Source organism: Macaca thibetana, chromosome 8, assembly GCF_024542745.1.
Source record: "Macaca thibetana thibetana isolate TM-01 chromosome 8, ASM2454274v1, whole genome shotgun sequence".
Classification (NCBI taxonomy): domain Eukaryota; kingdom Metazoa; phylum Chordata; class Mammalia; order Primates; family Cercopithecidae; genus Macaca; species Macaca thibetana.
In genome coordinates this window covers 27575922-27591125 of record NC_065585.1, presented here as the reverse complement: position 1 = coordinate 27591125, position 15204 = coordinate 27575922, and the positions used below count along the sequence as shown (strand labels likewise).

General features: G+C 34.4%; 1 protein-coding gene across 2 annotated transcripts in view; it reads left to right on the top strand.

Annotated features, from left to right (window-relative positions):
* The window catches only part of MED30 (mediator complex subunit 30), a 644151-nt gene extending 634860 nt beyond the window's left edge, over window positions 1-9291 (top strand). For both annotated transcript variants that reach the window (XM_050801506.1, XM_050801505.1), the window contains one exon: window positions 8904-9291. In XM_050801506.1, the coding sequence (XP_050657463.1) occupies window positions 8904-8999 (96 nt within the window). In that variant the 3' untranslated portion in view covers window positions 9000-9291. The remainder of the gene's footprint in view (window positions 1-8903) is intronic.
* The last annotated feature ends 5913 nt before the right edge of the window (window positions 9292-15204 follow it).

Here is a 15204-nt window from a genome sequence, read left to right as displayed (position 1 = left end):
CAAGAACTGAAAGGTAAGCAGAAATGCTGTCTGAATAGTCAGAAGAGAAATTGCAAAATTCATTCGATAAAGCTCTTAGAAGAGCTCTTTAGACACTTAGTCACAATCCATTTACTTTTTTCTTTTCTGGGCAGAATTCTATCTTTCTAGCTTATAGCATTTTTGGAGCAGCAAATGATAAAAATTTACAAATATGAAATGTGAATGTCTCAACACCTGAATAAAAAATTTAGAGAACTATCCCAGCATTATTCTACTCCAACCCCACCAAAAGCTTCTAACTGGAATTATTTATCGCTGAATACTTTCAGAAGTTCGGAAGATAATGTTCAAATAGTTCTTGTGAAACAGAGAGAAATAGGGAAAGGTGTCTGTTCATTCTGTGGTGGAAATGTGGCCCCAGCTTAGCAAAATCTACTGGACATAGCACAGTGAATACAACTATCAGCTTCACTCTTTCAGTGACAAATATAGATTGCCCTTTCCTGAAATTCTTAATTCTAATTAATAGAACTCACCAGTGTATTAATAATCCACCACAGCCAAAGAGTCTTCTGAGGTATATAAGATTTTATAGTTCAATTTGTATGTATAATACATGATGTCAGTAGACTACCTTGGAAAAAGATTTTCTCACATGTCAAAAAGACATCAGATAAAATTCAATACTGTTGCTGATTCAAAGGACACTTAAAACTATTAGCAAGACAGTGTTTTTTTTTTTTTTTTTCTTTTGGATAAATAGCCAACATTTTTCATAAGGTGAAATATAGAAATATCCTTATTAAAAACAAGCATGAAATAAGATGCTTTATACCACTATGTTTAATATTATTTTAGAAGTTATAGCCAGTACAAAAAGACAGTGAATAAATGACAGCTGGGAAACAGGAGTTACTATGTATGAGCTTGTTAGAATGATCAAAGAAACTCAACTGATGAACAACTAGTCTATAAGAGTTCCGTAAAAGGGTCTAAGACAAGACTGATACCATGCTCTTATAATGCTGTAAACCTGTTAGATTATAAGATTCTATTGACTCTTATAACAATTCGTATTTAGTAGATAGGAATTATGTCAATCATGTGTGTGAATAAACTTATTAAGATACATAAAGGAAGCTTTGAATGATTAAAAGAACATATAAAGTTCTTGGATGAGCAATACATATTATAAAAACACCAGTCTTGATTACTTCACAGTTTTAATACAGTAACAATCCAAATCCTAATAATAAAGCATGCAAAAATAATAGGATTGTAGTGCAATACCAATCAATAAACAGATCCAGATAAAACCCAAATGGGATTTTTTTCTTGAAAGTATACAAAAATATCAAAGAAAATGTTGATAAGTATGACTAATAAAGCAGAATTCTTAGCTTCAAAAATTAAACTGTAATATGAAGCATATTATACAAATGGTAATTAGGTGTGTAATACTGGCACAAGAATAGGCAGATTAGTAAAATAATCTAGCCAGAAAAACAGCCTTCTCATTGTACATGAGAATTTAATATGACAGAAGAGGGCTTGTGTGAAAAATTAGTCTTTAGAAATAGAAACTTTGGGGGCGAAATTAAGCTAGCTTTTTACATTACACCATATATCAAAATGAATTTCAGAGTTGAAAATAAGACCTGCAAAACAAAATATTGGATAATTTTTTAAGTATTTTTAAACTCGGAAGAAAGGAAAAAGATGGATAGATTTTATAAAATAAAATTTTGCAACTTCTTTAGAAGGTGAAATACATATTTAGAAAACTATTTCCAAAAAATCTGATTGTAATGAATGACAATCATGATAAAAAACTCACAGTAAAAAATTGGTAGAGGGTGAGGAAGAGATTGGGGACTTTTAGTTTAGATCTTGAAAAATAACTGGTATTTGATAGTCTAGATATATGAGACATTCATTTATTAAGACGTGTTATATGTTTCTGTTGATAAAATATGTATTACCTCAATAAATGTGTTCTGCTTATTTTTCTCTAATACGGATTTTTTTATAAAATATAATTAAATATGTATATAAATAAAACACCATTATAATAATAACTTTGGTTTCAGAGTACCACATGTGTAACTAATGTAAATATAGTTTGTTCTGTACCATAGAGGATTTTATAATATTTTGTAAAAAATAAAGTTGTATAAATTCAGAAAGATACTTTTTCTAAATTTACATTTCTCTTCAATTTTCATGAAGTTTCTCTTTTTTCCCAATTTGATAACTTAGAAATAACGTGTCTTTGACTTTTAAAAGTTCTTGTTTATAATCAAAATATGGTAATTCTTTGGCAGCATGTAACCGAAAAAATTCTTACTAGCTACTGACATAGAGTTTTGTGGATTTTAAGTAAAGGATATAATTGAAACAAGGATATGATGTATACAAGGACTTCTTTCTCCACGTGAGGATTTAGCTCTCTACAGCCTCTCTCTCCTGGACCCACCTACATAATTGTTTCCCTCAAACCTTTCAGTGCAGTTATATCATATTTGGGGTTCAGTAAATAACCTGTGTCATATAATTATGGCTTCGTAAGTATTGTTTATTGCTAAACCACATAGTAAACTAGGGTCACATTTCCTTGGTTGAATAATTTTTTGTTTTTCTGAAGTTAATTCTTACCTCTTTAATTTTCTAAAATTTTAGTTAGTTTTTTGTGCATCTATGATAGCATCTCAGTACTATTTTCTAATTTTCCACAGAGTCAGAATCATTAGACAGTTTCGTGGTTCTCATCCCACCCTCCCAAGTTTTCTTTGGTCTTATAGGTCTGGATGAAATGCTGGTTAGGCCTGCTTTTTAGCTCTGGGACTTTCCTTCACCTCTTCTGTTGGTTTCATTATTTCTTCAGCTCATGTCTTCCTCTTTCTTGGTTTTCTTCTTTGTTGGTAATGTGCATACATCAGTGACTTCTTTAGAAGGAATGCAGACACTTAAATTTTGAGTCCTTACGTATTTGTCCAGTTCATAGTTTGGCTGGCTATAAAATTCTATGTTGTAAGTTACGTTTCCTCAGAAATTTGAAGGCATTCCATAATCTAGTGTAGGGTTTGGCAGACTTTTTCTTTAAATGACTAGATAGTCAATCTTTTAACCATTCCTCTAGTTTTCATCCCCAGGGCTCAGCTAGTGCCTCTGAGATGGTCTCTGTCTGTGGTTCTCCATGGTGGATCAGGCCTATTCTCAGTGGCATCCCTCTTGCATGCCCAGGCCTTCTCTGAGTCACTGACCACTCCCTCTTTACTTTTCATCTTAAAATTTACCTTGCATCTGCTGTTGTGTCCTTTCTAATCACTTTTCCTTGCATCAGTTCATAGCTTTTTTTATTCCTCTCCTGCCACACACTCAATAGATACACAAAGTTTCTGAAAGTTTGTGTATGCTTATGGAATGAAAGTGTTTTAAATTTTTTTCCCCATTTTTACTTCTGACATTGAGATCTCTTCCTTTGATTAAATGACTTGGATCTGTTCTAAGTGCTTTTAACTTCAGTATAAAACATATTTTAGTTAACGTGATATCAAACTGATGGGTTGTTACAAAGAGAAAAGAATCAGTTTAGGTATTTTAAATAAACCAGGTTTAAAGCTAAACTCTATTTCTGTGGGAATTGCTTTTTAAAGGATAAGTTAGAGGGAAAGTACCTTCTTGAGTATCATGGGGAAGAACTCATTTGATGACCTCATAACTCTCTTTGTATGAATTCTTCTATCTATATTTTGAGAAAGCACTGAAGGATTAGGTGGTGGGCAGAGGGAAAAGATGGGAGAGGGCTAACATTTGGTTAACTTAAATTTAAATCGCAAATAAGGAAGAAGAGAATAAAATTAACTGCTAAAAAGCAAACAAGTATTTTGTTGTTGTTGTTGTTGTTTACCAAAAGGGGTTTTTAATTCATTCCTTTAAAACAATTATAAATGTGAATTAAATGTAGCATATTCTGTTAATGGAATAATCTTATGTACAGTTAACACTAGCTACTGACATAGAGTTTTGTGGATTTTAAGTAAAGGACATAATTGATACAAGGATATGAAGTATAAAAGGACTTTCTCCACATGAGAATTTAGCTCTCTACAGCCTCTCTCTTCTGGACCCACCTATGTAATTGTTTCCCTCAAACAGTTGTATTTCATTCTTTTCCTTCAACTTGTTTAAGCTCTGTGTCTCCATTCTAGAATATAAGATTAAAATATATGATTAAAATGTTTAATTTTTAAAATATTGAGCTCATGATCCATATATATATATATATATATATATTTTTTTTTTTTTGGAGACAAAGTCTCTCTCTGTCACCCAGGCTGGAGTGCAGTGGCACGATCTTGGCTCACTGCAACCTCTGCCTCCTGAGTTCAAGCGATTCTCCTGCCTCAGCCTCCTGAGTAGCTAGGATTACAGGCATGCATCACCATGCCTAGCTAATTTTTTTGTGATTTTAGTGGTAATGGGATTTCACCGTGTTGGTCAGGCGCTGTTGAACTCTTGACATCGTGATCCACCCACCTCAGCCTCCCAAAGTGCTGGGATTACAGGCCTGAACCACTGCACCCGGCTGATACATCTTTTTTTTTCTTAATGGCATACACACCTGAGGGTGTTTCTCATAGTGAAAACTGGCTATAGATGATAATGTCCTGATCTGATTATTTAACCACATAGATGCTATTAAAAATAAACAGTTCATTGATTTGACAACTATTTATAAATAACTACATTCATAAACTTAAGTTTTTGTCTCTGTCAATTATGTTAATCCATATTCTTATGTAAACATAGGTTTGCTTTTTTTTAGTTCATGCAGTTAGTAGGTGATAGATTTTTAAAGTTCACAGAATCTTAGCTAGTAACACTAAAACACTGAAAATACTTCTTACCTATTATGGTATGGAGTATAAAAATGCATAGTTTTTAATAATGGCCATTATTAAATATCTTTTTTTATACTAAGAGGAGTTATTTAAACAAAAAAAAGTTTTGAAATGATTGCCAATAATTTTTGTTTACTTGCATATTTTTTTTCCATTCTTGTAGGTTTTGGGAGAAGCTTTTTGATTTGGCTTTTGTTATTTTTTCTTCAAACATGAAAATATTTAAATACTTGTGTGCCTGCTCTCTGCCAGGCATTGTGCTCAGTACCAGAATTTCTTCCATGAACCAGCTGGATGTGTTATCTGCTATATACTCATTTCACATGAGTGGACAGGTTTCTTCTTGGAGAACATAAGACTCCAGTGGAAACAAAGCAGCACCTGTTTCATGTTCCCATTTCATGTTTTAATGAATATTTACAGAAACAAAAGCATTGTGCCATATTTTTAATACATTGGCATTTGGTCGTATTAAATAACTAAGTTGCTTTATAGAACTGTGTAATCTGTAATAAAATTATATTCTTTGCATTCAATTAAAAATATTCAGAATTTTACTACAATGCATATCTTCTTTTTGTTCTAAATAAGCTACATAAAATAAGTAAATTTATATACCCCTCAGTTGACCCTCACTTAGTCGTTTTCAAAACATTATCATATCATTGTGTACTTGAAATTGTGCAGAAGAGCATACTGATGGTGTGTTTACTATTTGGTCCTTACGGTCTGTCTGGTTTCCAACAATGCAAAAACCACCAATAACTATCCTAATGCCATGAAACTTTGAGGCACACGATTTGTAGTCAGTATTTGATGTAAATCATCATAAGACAATATGGCTGGTTTTAATAGTCAAATTCGTGGTTTATTTAAATACTTTCATTTTCTCTTAATATATCCTGGAATCCTTAAGCCGAATACCCAAGTAAAGGATGGATACTTGTTTGAGACCACATTTTTTAGGTGCGGGGGTGGCCAATCTTTTGACTTCCCTGGGCCACATTGTAAGAATTGTTTTGGGCCACACATAAACTATACTAACGTTAATGATAGCTGATAAGCCCCCCCAAAAAATCTCATAATGTTTTAAGAAAGCTTACGAATTTGTATTGGGCTACACTCACAGACGATCGGGGCCACATGCGGCCTGCAGGCCACAGTTGGACAAGCTTGCTTTGGGGGCATCAGAATGAGTTTTATTTTGCTTAAGGCTATTTTCTTGATGGGAAAATGAAATTGAAAAAGATAGTAGGTAGTATTTACTACAAGATTGACATAATTGAGTCCATGCATTTAGAAAGTAAAGCATTTTTTGTCAAGTGTCACAGCTTTTGTGTGAATATTAAATTACATGGTATGAGTTAGCAGAAACATTTTTTAAGTATTTAGTCTACTTACACATTCACCTGTTAATGTACGAAATTGGGCACAGCTGATGGATTTTGAAAATAGCAGCTGTCAACCTCTGTTAAAATCAATCAGTGGCAAGATACATATATTAAATCCTATATCGTGTCATGAAAATTTATTTACGGTTTAGCCACTAATAAGCATAAGTGTCAGCTTTGCTGTTGATCATTTTTATGACATGTTTTGACTCTGGATATTTTATTTGTATGCTAATTTTTTATATTTAAAACTTTGTGGCATCTTTGAGAAATGCTATCCCAAGAGCCTTATATGTTAATTATTTAAAAATTTTCTATTCCCTAGTTTTGAATATTATCTTGAAAATACCCTACACATTCTAGTTCTTACTTTTTAAAAAAAAAATTATGAGGCTTAAATTAAAAAGAGTACCAGAATGTATATTTCCAAATGAGGATTCTTGAAAGTAGTCTTATTGGTAGGTTATACATTTATTTCAATGGTGAAACCATTGTGATAGCCAGCTGCAAGCCCTGAGTTGATATTGATTATAAAGTCTCTTTTTAACCACCCAGATGACCAATTGTCATCTTATGTATGGGTATGCAGAAAGTACAACTGGCAGAGACCTTAGATTTTATAATCCAATTACATAAACGAGAAAACCGAGGAGAATGAATTTGTCTAAGATCAAATACCAAGTTAGAGGCAAAGTTGGAACTGGGACCGAGATTGCTAGCCTCCCAATATAGCACTTTTATATTCCTCTGTTTTGCTGCTACTCTTGATTGCTGGCAGAAGTGTTGGTTTCTTGGTCTCTGTGATGAAAAAGACTTTACAGGCTTGGTTATTCTTCATCTTTCCCAGCAATTTGAATCAATTTTCTTAGATATATACAACCACTTAAATAGCAGACTATCACATGCTCATGATAACAGAATATAGAAGATAGGTCATCTGAAAACTTGTACAAGGGAGATTCACTAAAAATACCAGCAGTTTCTGTTTCCTGAAGACTGTGTTAGAGTGAGCTTTAGAGTCAAGCCCTGTGTACTGTATAGTCATGTTTTTCTCTGACTGCATCGTGCTAGTTCTCTTTTCAAATGTGAATTAAATTTAGTTATGAAAGATTATTGGAGTCTCTGTAAATTGATTTTCTATTTTCCAGCAAGAGTTTCTTGGGCTTTCCTTTTAGCCACCTCTTTCTTGTTACTTCCCTAACTCTGAATAGAAGCAATACAAGCAACTTCATTTTAATTTGCTTTTTAATGAAATCAAAATTAAGATTTTTAGGCCTCTTTTTAATAAGCATACACTAATTTATCTGGCGGTTGTTTAATATAGTGTCTTAAAATTAAATATATTATCTCCAAATGTAATGTTTCCAAGGGGTTATTGAATAATAATGATTATTATTATAACCAGTAAACACTCTGACCAGAAGTTCTCTATTTCTATCTTGTTTTATCTAAGCAGACATTTACCACATAGGATTTGAAGAAAGAATGTTTAAAAAGAAGTTTACAAATCTTAGTCAAGTATAATTCAAGTATAGAGATACAGAGACACATGCCGTGCACATTTCAGGCATTCAGCAAATCTTAGTAGAAAAGATTGCTTTGGGTGCTCTGCCATTTGTCTTCAGTTTTTAGAATTAGAAGGAGATTGCAATTCATGCTACAAGCAAACAGTGATTTCTGCCACACTTTTGAAACACCAATTGCATGAGGCATTGTATTTTTATTATATTTTATTTTCTATATCAACAGTTTACATTTTGTGCCTACCAGTAACATTTGTTGAATGTTTACTTATGTGTCAGGCACAATTCTAATACTTGACATGAATCAGATCATTTAATCCTCATAACAACTCTTAGGAGGTAGGTTCAATTATTATTTCCATTTTTCTGATGTAGAAACTAAAGTACAGGGAGGTTAAAAAAGTAGGTCAGTGTTATAAGTTTCATAGTGAAGGATCTGGCCGGGTGTGGTGGCTCAAGACTGTAATCCTAGCACTTTGGGAGGCCAAGACGGGCAGATCACTTGAAGTCAGAAGACCAGCCTGGCCAACATGGCAAAACTTTGTCTCTACTAAAAATACAAAAAATCTAGCTGGGCGTGGTGGTGGGCGCCTGTAATTCCAGCTACTCAGGAGGCTGAGGCAGGAGAATTGCTGGAATCCAGGAGGCTGAGGTTGCAGTGAGCCAAGATTGTGCCACTGCACTGCAGCCTGGGGGAAAAAAAATCACAGTGAAGGATCTGAACGACGTCCAGAGATCTGGCTCTAGAGTATGGGCTCTTGACCGTTAGGTTATACTGCCCCTTAGAAAACCTGTATGCTTATGTTTTAAAACAAATAAATGTTTAGCTGATTTATTTATTTATATATGGTGGAGGTGGAAGAGTAAGCAGGGCCTGGGGCGGGCCTGGAGCCATAGACCTCTGCAGGCTGAATTTTTAGAATTCAGGATCCCTGTCAGCGAATATTTAACGCCAGAAAAGGGTTGAGACCATCTGCCTTATAGGGTTATTTAGCTCAATTTCTGTCTGGATCATTACAGTCCTAACTTACGACATTTTAATCTTCTAACTTCATGGTCTATATTTCCTGAAACATTTTTGATAAATTCTTTTGTTTCTACAGAAACTCAAACAGAAGAATCAACAGCTGAAGCAAATTATGGATCAATTACGAAATCTCATCTGGGATATAAATGCCATGTTGGCAATGAGGAACTAAGCTGATATTTAAATTTCTTGCTTTACACATGTTATACCGTTGTTTTTTTCCCTCAAGTATTTTTTTCCCTGTGAAGAAGGTTATTTATCTGCTTTTATTTTAGTCACTAAAACTAAAGTTTGTATTTTTACATTGTGATTTTTACTTAAAATATTCATTAACTTTTTTTTAATGCTATTGATCTTATGAAAGATTATTGTAATAAATTTTGATGGGGTTTGTATTTTGGTTAATCTTCATGAATTGAATAATTGTTTTTTTAAAGCAAAATAAAGTTTTTTAAATAAGTTTTTAAATTTGATTAATGGATTTACTCATTCCAATAAACCTTTTAGAAGAAAACTAAATATTTAAATATTTCTGCAGATAAAAGTATCAAATACAGTCAGTCTGTATACAAATTAAAATTAAAGATATGTTACGATTTCAGCTCAAGTTTTTAAATTCAATTTTATTGCCAAGCCAATTAAAATGTATATTTCTATGAATAGATGAAAATTTATCTTTAACATATTCTTCAAGTGTTTGGTCTTAAATGATCTGTCTCTAAAAGGAGAGAAACTAATGATCTAAGGACAACACAAATTGAAATCACAACTGTGTGCTTATCTGCTCTGCTTTAAGCTAAGAAGCAATCACCTAATTTTTTAGGTATACCCTAAAATAATCATAAGTGTGTTTTGGAAATAGTACATTTGTAGGGATTTTAAATGAGATACTTCTATATGACAGGTGTTTTTTTTGTTTTTTTTTGTTTTTTTTTTTGTTTTTTTGGCCTGTAGTCAATCCTGTTTAGGTCTCCCTGTGGGAGCTGATCTCTCATTATTACAAATAATATATTCTCAAATAAAGAGTTGAAGTCTTCTCAGAAAGGACTTTTCCAGCTTGATTCAGAAGGCTTTTCCTATCTGGCCTCAGTTCTAACTCTATGAAAAATATTATTTGGGCTTTTCTTATAAAAGTTTCTCTAGAAGCTAACACAGGAAACCGTAATAGGCATCCTCTGGGGAGGGGAAGTGGGTGGTTGAGGATCAGAATTAAGAAGGCGATGACTTTTCGTTGTATATAATTTTGTACCTTTTGAATTTTACAGCATGTGCAAATATTGGCTATTCAGAAAATTGGAAAATATTTTTCATTTTAAGTTATGCAGATTCCCACCTAGACAGAGTGCAAGAAGACAAGACAAACCATGCAAGCATCTTTAGACCCTCCAACTTTACATTTGTCAGAGCAGGTCTGAGCAAGCCCAGTGTTAGATGGGGCGCTGACTCTGCCTACAGTGGGAAGCTCTTCAGAGTTAAAGGGCAGAAGGAAAAGGTGTATGAAGCTGTGGCAAGGAGAAGAAAAAGGACTACTAGTCTGACCTACTGTGGTACTTCGTAATATCTAAGTATATTCTAGTTTATTTGGACATGCAGGGTTTTTATAGGTTTTCACTGTATATTCTTTGCACTATTATGAATTTAGTGCACTATTGCTGGCTACTCTTGTCAATTTAGTATTTTGGTATTGGTGACTTCTAAGACAGTTCTAAAATGTTCTAACCTAATGTTTTTGTTTTAACTATTACACTCAACTACTTCGATTATTCAGGGTGCCACAAACCACTCTTGGAGGGAATGTGGAAATTGCGTTCTTTTGCCTTGGTTCTATAAGGAATATTTCTACTGTAGAACAGTAATCAATGCAACTACACACTGCTACAAAGCTATAGCAAGTTCTGAAAGGATATACTCGCAAGTCAGAACTGACATGGGTTTACCCAGTTATTCACAAATCTACTTGGGACCAATTTGAATGTGGCAGGGGTTATTAAATACATGAACCCTACAAATTCTCAAAGTTTCAACTTTTTCTTGAGGGGGAGCATACTAATAGATTGAGAAGCAAAGAAAGGTGAATTCAATTGTAATATGTTCCCTTGGGCAAGAAAATCTCTGTTTTCTCATCTGTAAAATGATGGGTGAGACTAGATAATCTCATATTCTATGTTAGAATTTTGGTTGCAAATATTAGAACCCAATTCTAAATGGCTTAAGCCCAAAGGGATTTCTCAGTCCCTGCAGTGAGAAAAGATGCTAGAGAAGAGCTCTCAGAATAAAAGAAAATGGCAGGAAAGAGGGCTTCAGGAATTGGAATCAAGTTTCAGTGCCCTCAGGATTCTGTGTCCACCTCTAATTTTAGTCTGTCTCTGTTCCATTCTCTCTCACTGTAGGTCAGCTTTCTCCAAGTGATGGGGAAAATGGCCTTCCACTGTCCTTTCACCTTGCTGTATCCTGAGCCCAGAGCTAGGTTGCTTCTCCAACTCTAAATTGAGAAATCCTAGAATGAACTCTAAAAAGTTTACATAATATAACCAACCCATGGACCAATGACAGTATAAATGAGTACTATGATTAGACTAATCCAGGTTATAAGCCCATTCCTGTGGCCAGGAATTGGCTATGGGAGTTATGGAAGAGTGTACTGTGCAAGGAACAAATATTAGAAAAAGGGGGGCCAACCAGGAAAATTTGCAAAATAAAATCTACAAACAATGGCAACCACAGTCCACTGTTGTTCTTTCTTGGTTATAATACTATCTCAGACATAATACTAGTTATCCAACCTTTCAGAAGCCCAAGAAAAGTTTACAGAAAATCAAATGCATCATTGACTATCATGGGAATTACTAGTCTTAATATTTTTTTCTGAATTTGTGAACTTCTGTACTAACATTTTTATTTGCAGCTGTTTCTTGCCAGCTGTTTCAATTAATTGCTATGTGATCTTGTCAGGTCTTGGTTAGCCTGGGTAAAAGCATAGAGAGGAAAAATAAAATGCTAAGGGAAAATAAAATGAAAGATCCAGCATCCTGGTAAGGACATTATCTTTAAAATGATTTAGAGATCTACAGCCCTGATTATTCAGGCATTAGATCCCTTGGCACTGTTACAAGCCAAAATGTGTTAACTTGACATTTTGATGTAGTTTCAACTTGAGTAATTCATTTTCTTTCCCTAAATTCCCACTGAAGCTTAAGCTAGATAGAAGAGTTTTTCAGCTTTAAACTAAAATATGTACTTGTCCTAAAACCTCAAAGAGTCTGTTATCCTCAATGTTCTTAAATTTGTTCAACAAAACTAGATGTCTTAAATTTTTGTCTAATGCTTTGAAACACTCATTCATCAAAGACTAATTTTAAGTCTAAATTTAAAGATATTCTAGGTGGGTTTAAACACGAAAGCGTCTTGAATTACTTCATGCCTTTTTAAACTAAAGAATTAAAGTTATTAGAGTTACTTAAATTAATATTTGTTAAGCTTATATTTTTACATTAAATAGAAATTGTGCACTGATGCAAAGAATTAATACGTTTTTTCAAAATTTCTTACTGTTGCTGGTATGTAATTGGCATTCCAAAAACTGCTAGAAAATGTACAAAGAAAGGGTAAACCTTTATTTTCTCTGTTTTGAGATCTTTATTATTCTTCTATGACACTGAACCACAAGACTACCAAGTGGCATGCTCTTTGTTATAATTGCTTAAAGCTGTTTTAATGCTTTTAGATATCTTTTTGAGGCAATACTTCCAGATTTAATGTCTACGAGAATCATCTGGGCGTGTGTTTAAAAATGACGGTTTTTATATTTACCACAAAGGTACTGAGACAGAATTTCTAAGGTGAGGATCTAAAAATCTGCATACTTAACAAGTTTTTCAGGTGATCTGTCACTGACATTTTGAAAAATCTTGTTCTAAACAATTTAGTGAGAATTGTTGAGTATTTCAAAAAATGGCAGATATAAAATAAAACACATTATGCCATAGAGTTCTGGCCTTTTGAGTATTTAACAATAATATTCTGTATCAGCAGTTCTTAACCCGGGCAGCACATTAGAATCAACTGGAAAAAATGTTAACATTCCCTAGGCCAAAACCACACCCCAGACCAATTAAATCAGAATTCTAAGGTGAGATCCAGACATCAATGTGTTTTAAGCTTCCCAGTTGATTCCAACCTAGAGCCAAGGTAGAAACCATAGCTCTATATAAATTTATAGGCATGGAAAGAATCTTGAAGGATTGTGTTTTCAAGTAATAGTTAAATATCTGGAGCAAAGAACTTCCTCAAGAGGGCAGAAGTCTAAAACCTATGCATAACTAATCTTACAGTCTTGGATGTCAGAGGCAAAGGACCCTCACCCTTGTCATCCACAATCACACCACTCATGAAAATGTAAGAGAGATAATGTCATACAGCTGGCAACTCATACAAGTGAAGACAAAGGAGGGGACCGTTGTGTGCTCTCCCAGCCTTGTAGGTCATAACACTTTGAAGACACTGCAGAGGTAGAGTGAAGTCAAAAGGAAGACTACATTTATCTGTGTTCTCTGTTCCATGCTAAACATGGCCAGCCACATCTTGTTTTAGACTGCTAATAGAACTAATCTGTATTTGTAATTTACTCAGTATACAGCCATTTACTGATCACCTACAGGCTTCAGGCACCCGGCTAGGAGCTGGGCCTACCATGCTGGAAACCTCTGCTCAAAGGTTATGGAATATAATATAGTTTTCAAGGTGATCTGTCACTGACATTTTGAAAAATCGTGTTCTGAGCAGTTTCCATACCATGCTGGAAACCTTTGCTCAAAGGCTATGGAAAATAAGCTAGAAGAGAGCTATTCATACATATAAATCCTAGGATAATCAGAGGCCCTCTCCACATTCACAAATTGGACATCCATCAACCAACTCCCCAAAACAATGAACTGCTTTTACTCTATTGATACTTAGGTTTTCATGGTGCCTATAAAGCGACCACAGAGCCCACTGGAGGGCTCCTTCCCATGGGATACCACACAAAGAGAGTATCTACATGGTTTAAAAGTTACTGTATATGCCCAGACCTGTACAGTCTAACTTAGGATAAAGATACAAGAAGGTAACGCTATAAAAATGTTCAACTTTGGAAGATGAGAATGTAGCACAGCTTTAATTGCAATAAGGTGAGGGAAATAATTTTCAAAACAGCTTTGAGAAGGGGGAAAAAGTCATTTGCAAAAGCTCAGTACTTAAAATCTACAGATGGCATAGCCAACAAATAAATCAATTAAAGGATGCAAAGTGTGAACAGAAACATAAATGTGAATTAAAGCCATACAAACTTCAAGTTATGTATGAAGTAAGTATTTTAACCACTGGCACTAAAATTTTAAATTGAATTCTCTGATGAAACAGAAAACTGGCATAATTGCCTCAGTAAAGAGTGGTTTGAGAGTTACAGCTGGTGGGGAAAAAATAAATGTGTTTCTGTGTTTTGAATAGAGAGTAAAGCATGACAGATGAATAGAAAGGGCTTGCCAAGGTACCGACAATAGTCCAGGTGAGAAATAACTAAAGCATCAAACAGTCTCAGAGGCAGAATTTGAATTAAATAGTAGCATGTTTTTGTCCTACAATGCTCACATGCGGCTAGTTCTTACCAATCCTTCCAATGTTGTAGCCATTGGCGTAGCAAGGTCAAAGAGTTTGGGGTGCTTCCTAAAGCTACTGGCCTCTGTTTGGAGAATTATTTTTTCCTTGACCTTTAAAGGATTTTGTAACAAGTGTTTTGCACCAGTCTTGTGTCCTTTCTTGCTTGTTTACAACTCTTTCTGTGTTTGTGGGGGAGAGGGAGAGGAGTCGTGGGAGAAGGGTCTTTTTCTTTCAGATGGTGGAGGGCAATACCATCTTAGAGCATTCTCACCCTCTTCCATGGCTGCGTCCTGAATAGAGGGTGAGAATGTGGACCCTGGAGACAAACTGCCTGAATCCCAGCTCTGCCGCTTACCAGCTGTTCCTTTGAGCAGAATTTTCGAGTTGCTTATGACTTGATTTTCTCTTCTATAAAAGGGACAAATAGTATGTTCTCACACAAGTTTTATTTTTAAACAGCTCTGAGGAACGTTTATATTTACAGGAGCCAAATACTTTAAAAATCTACCAATGCCTTACCTAGCAAACAACTCCATCATTTGCAAGGATGAAATGTGTTAAGGAGTTAGCACTGTGCCTCCACGAAAAGGGGAGGGGATCTGTAGATGTCAGATATCATCCCTATTTAGATAAAAACTAAAGATTTTAAAAGTAAATTCATAATCATTTATTTCCCCCTCCCCATAAGCCAGCACTTTCTCCAACTGCTTTCAGCAAAGCATTGGAATTTCAACAACTCA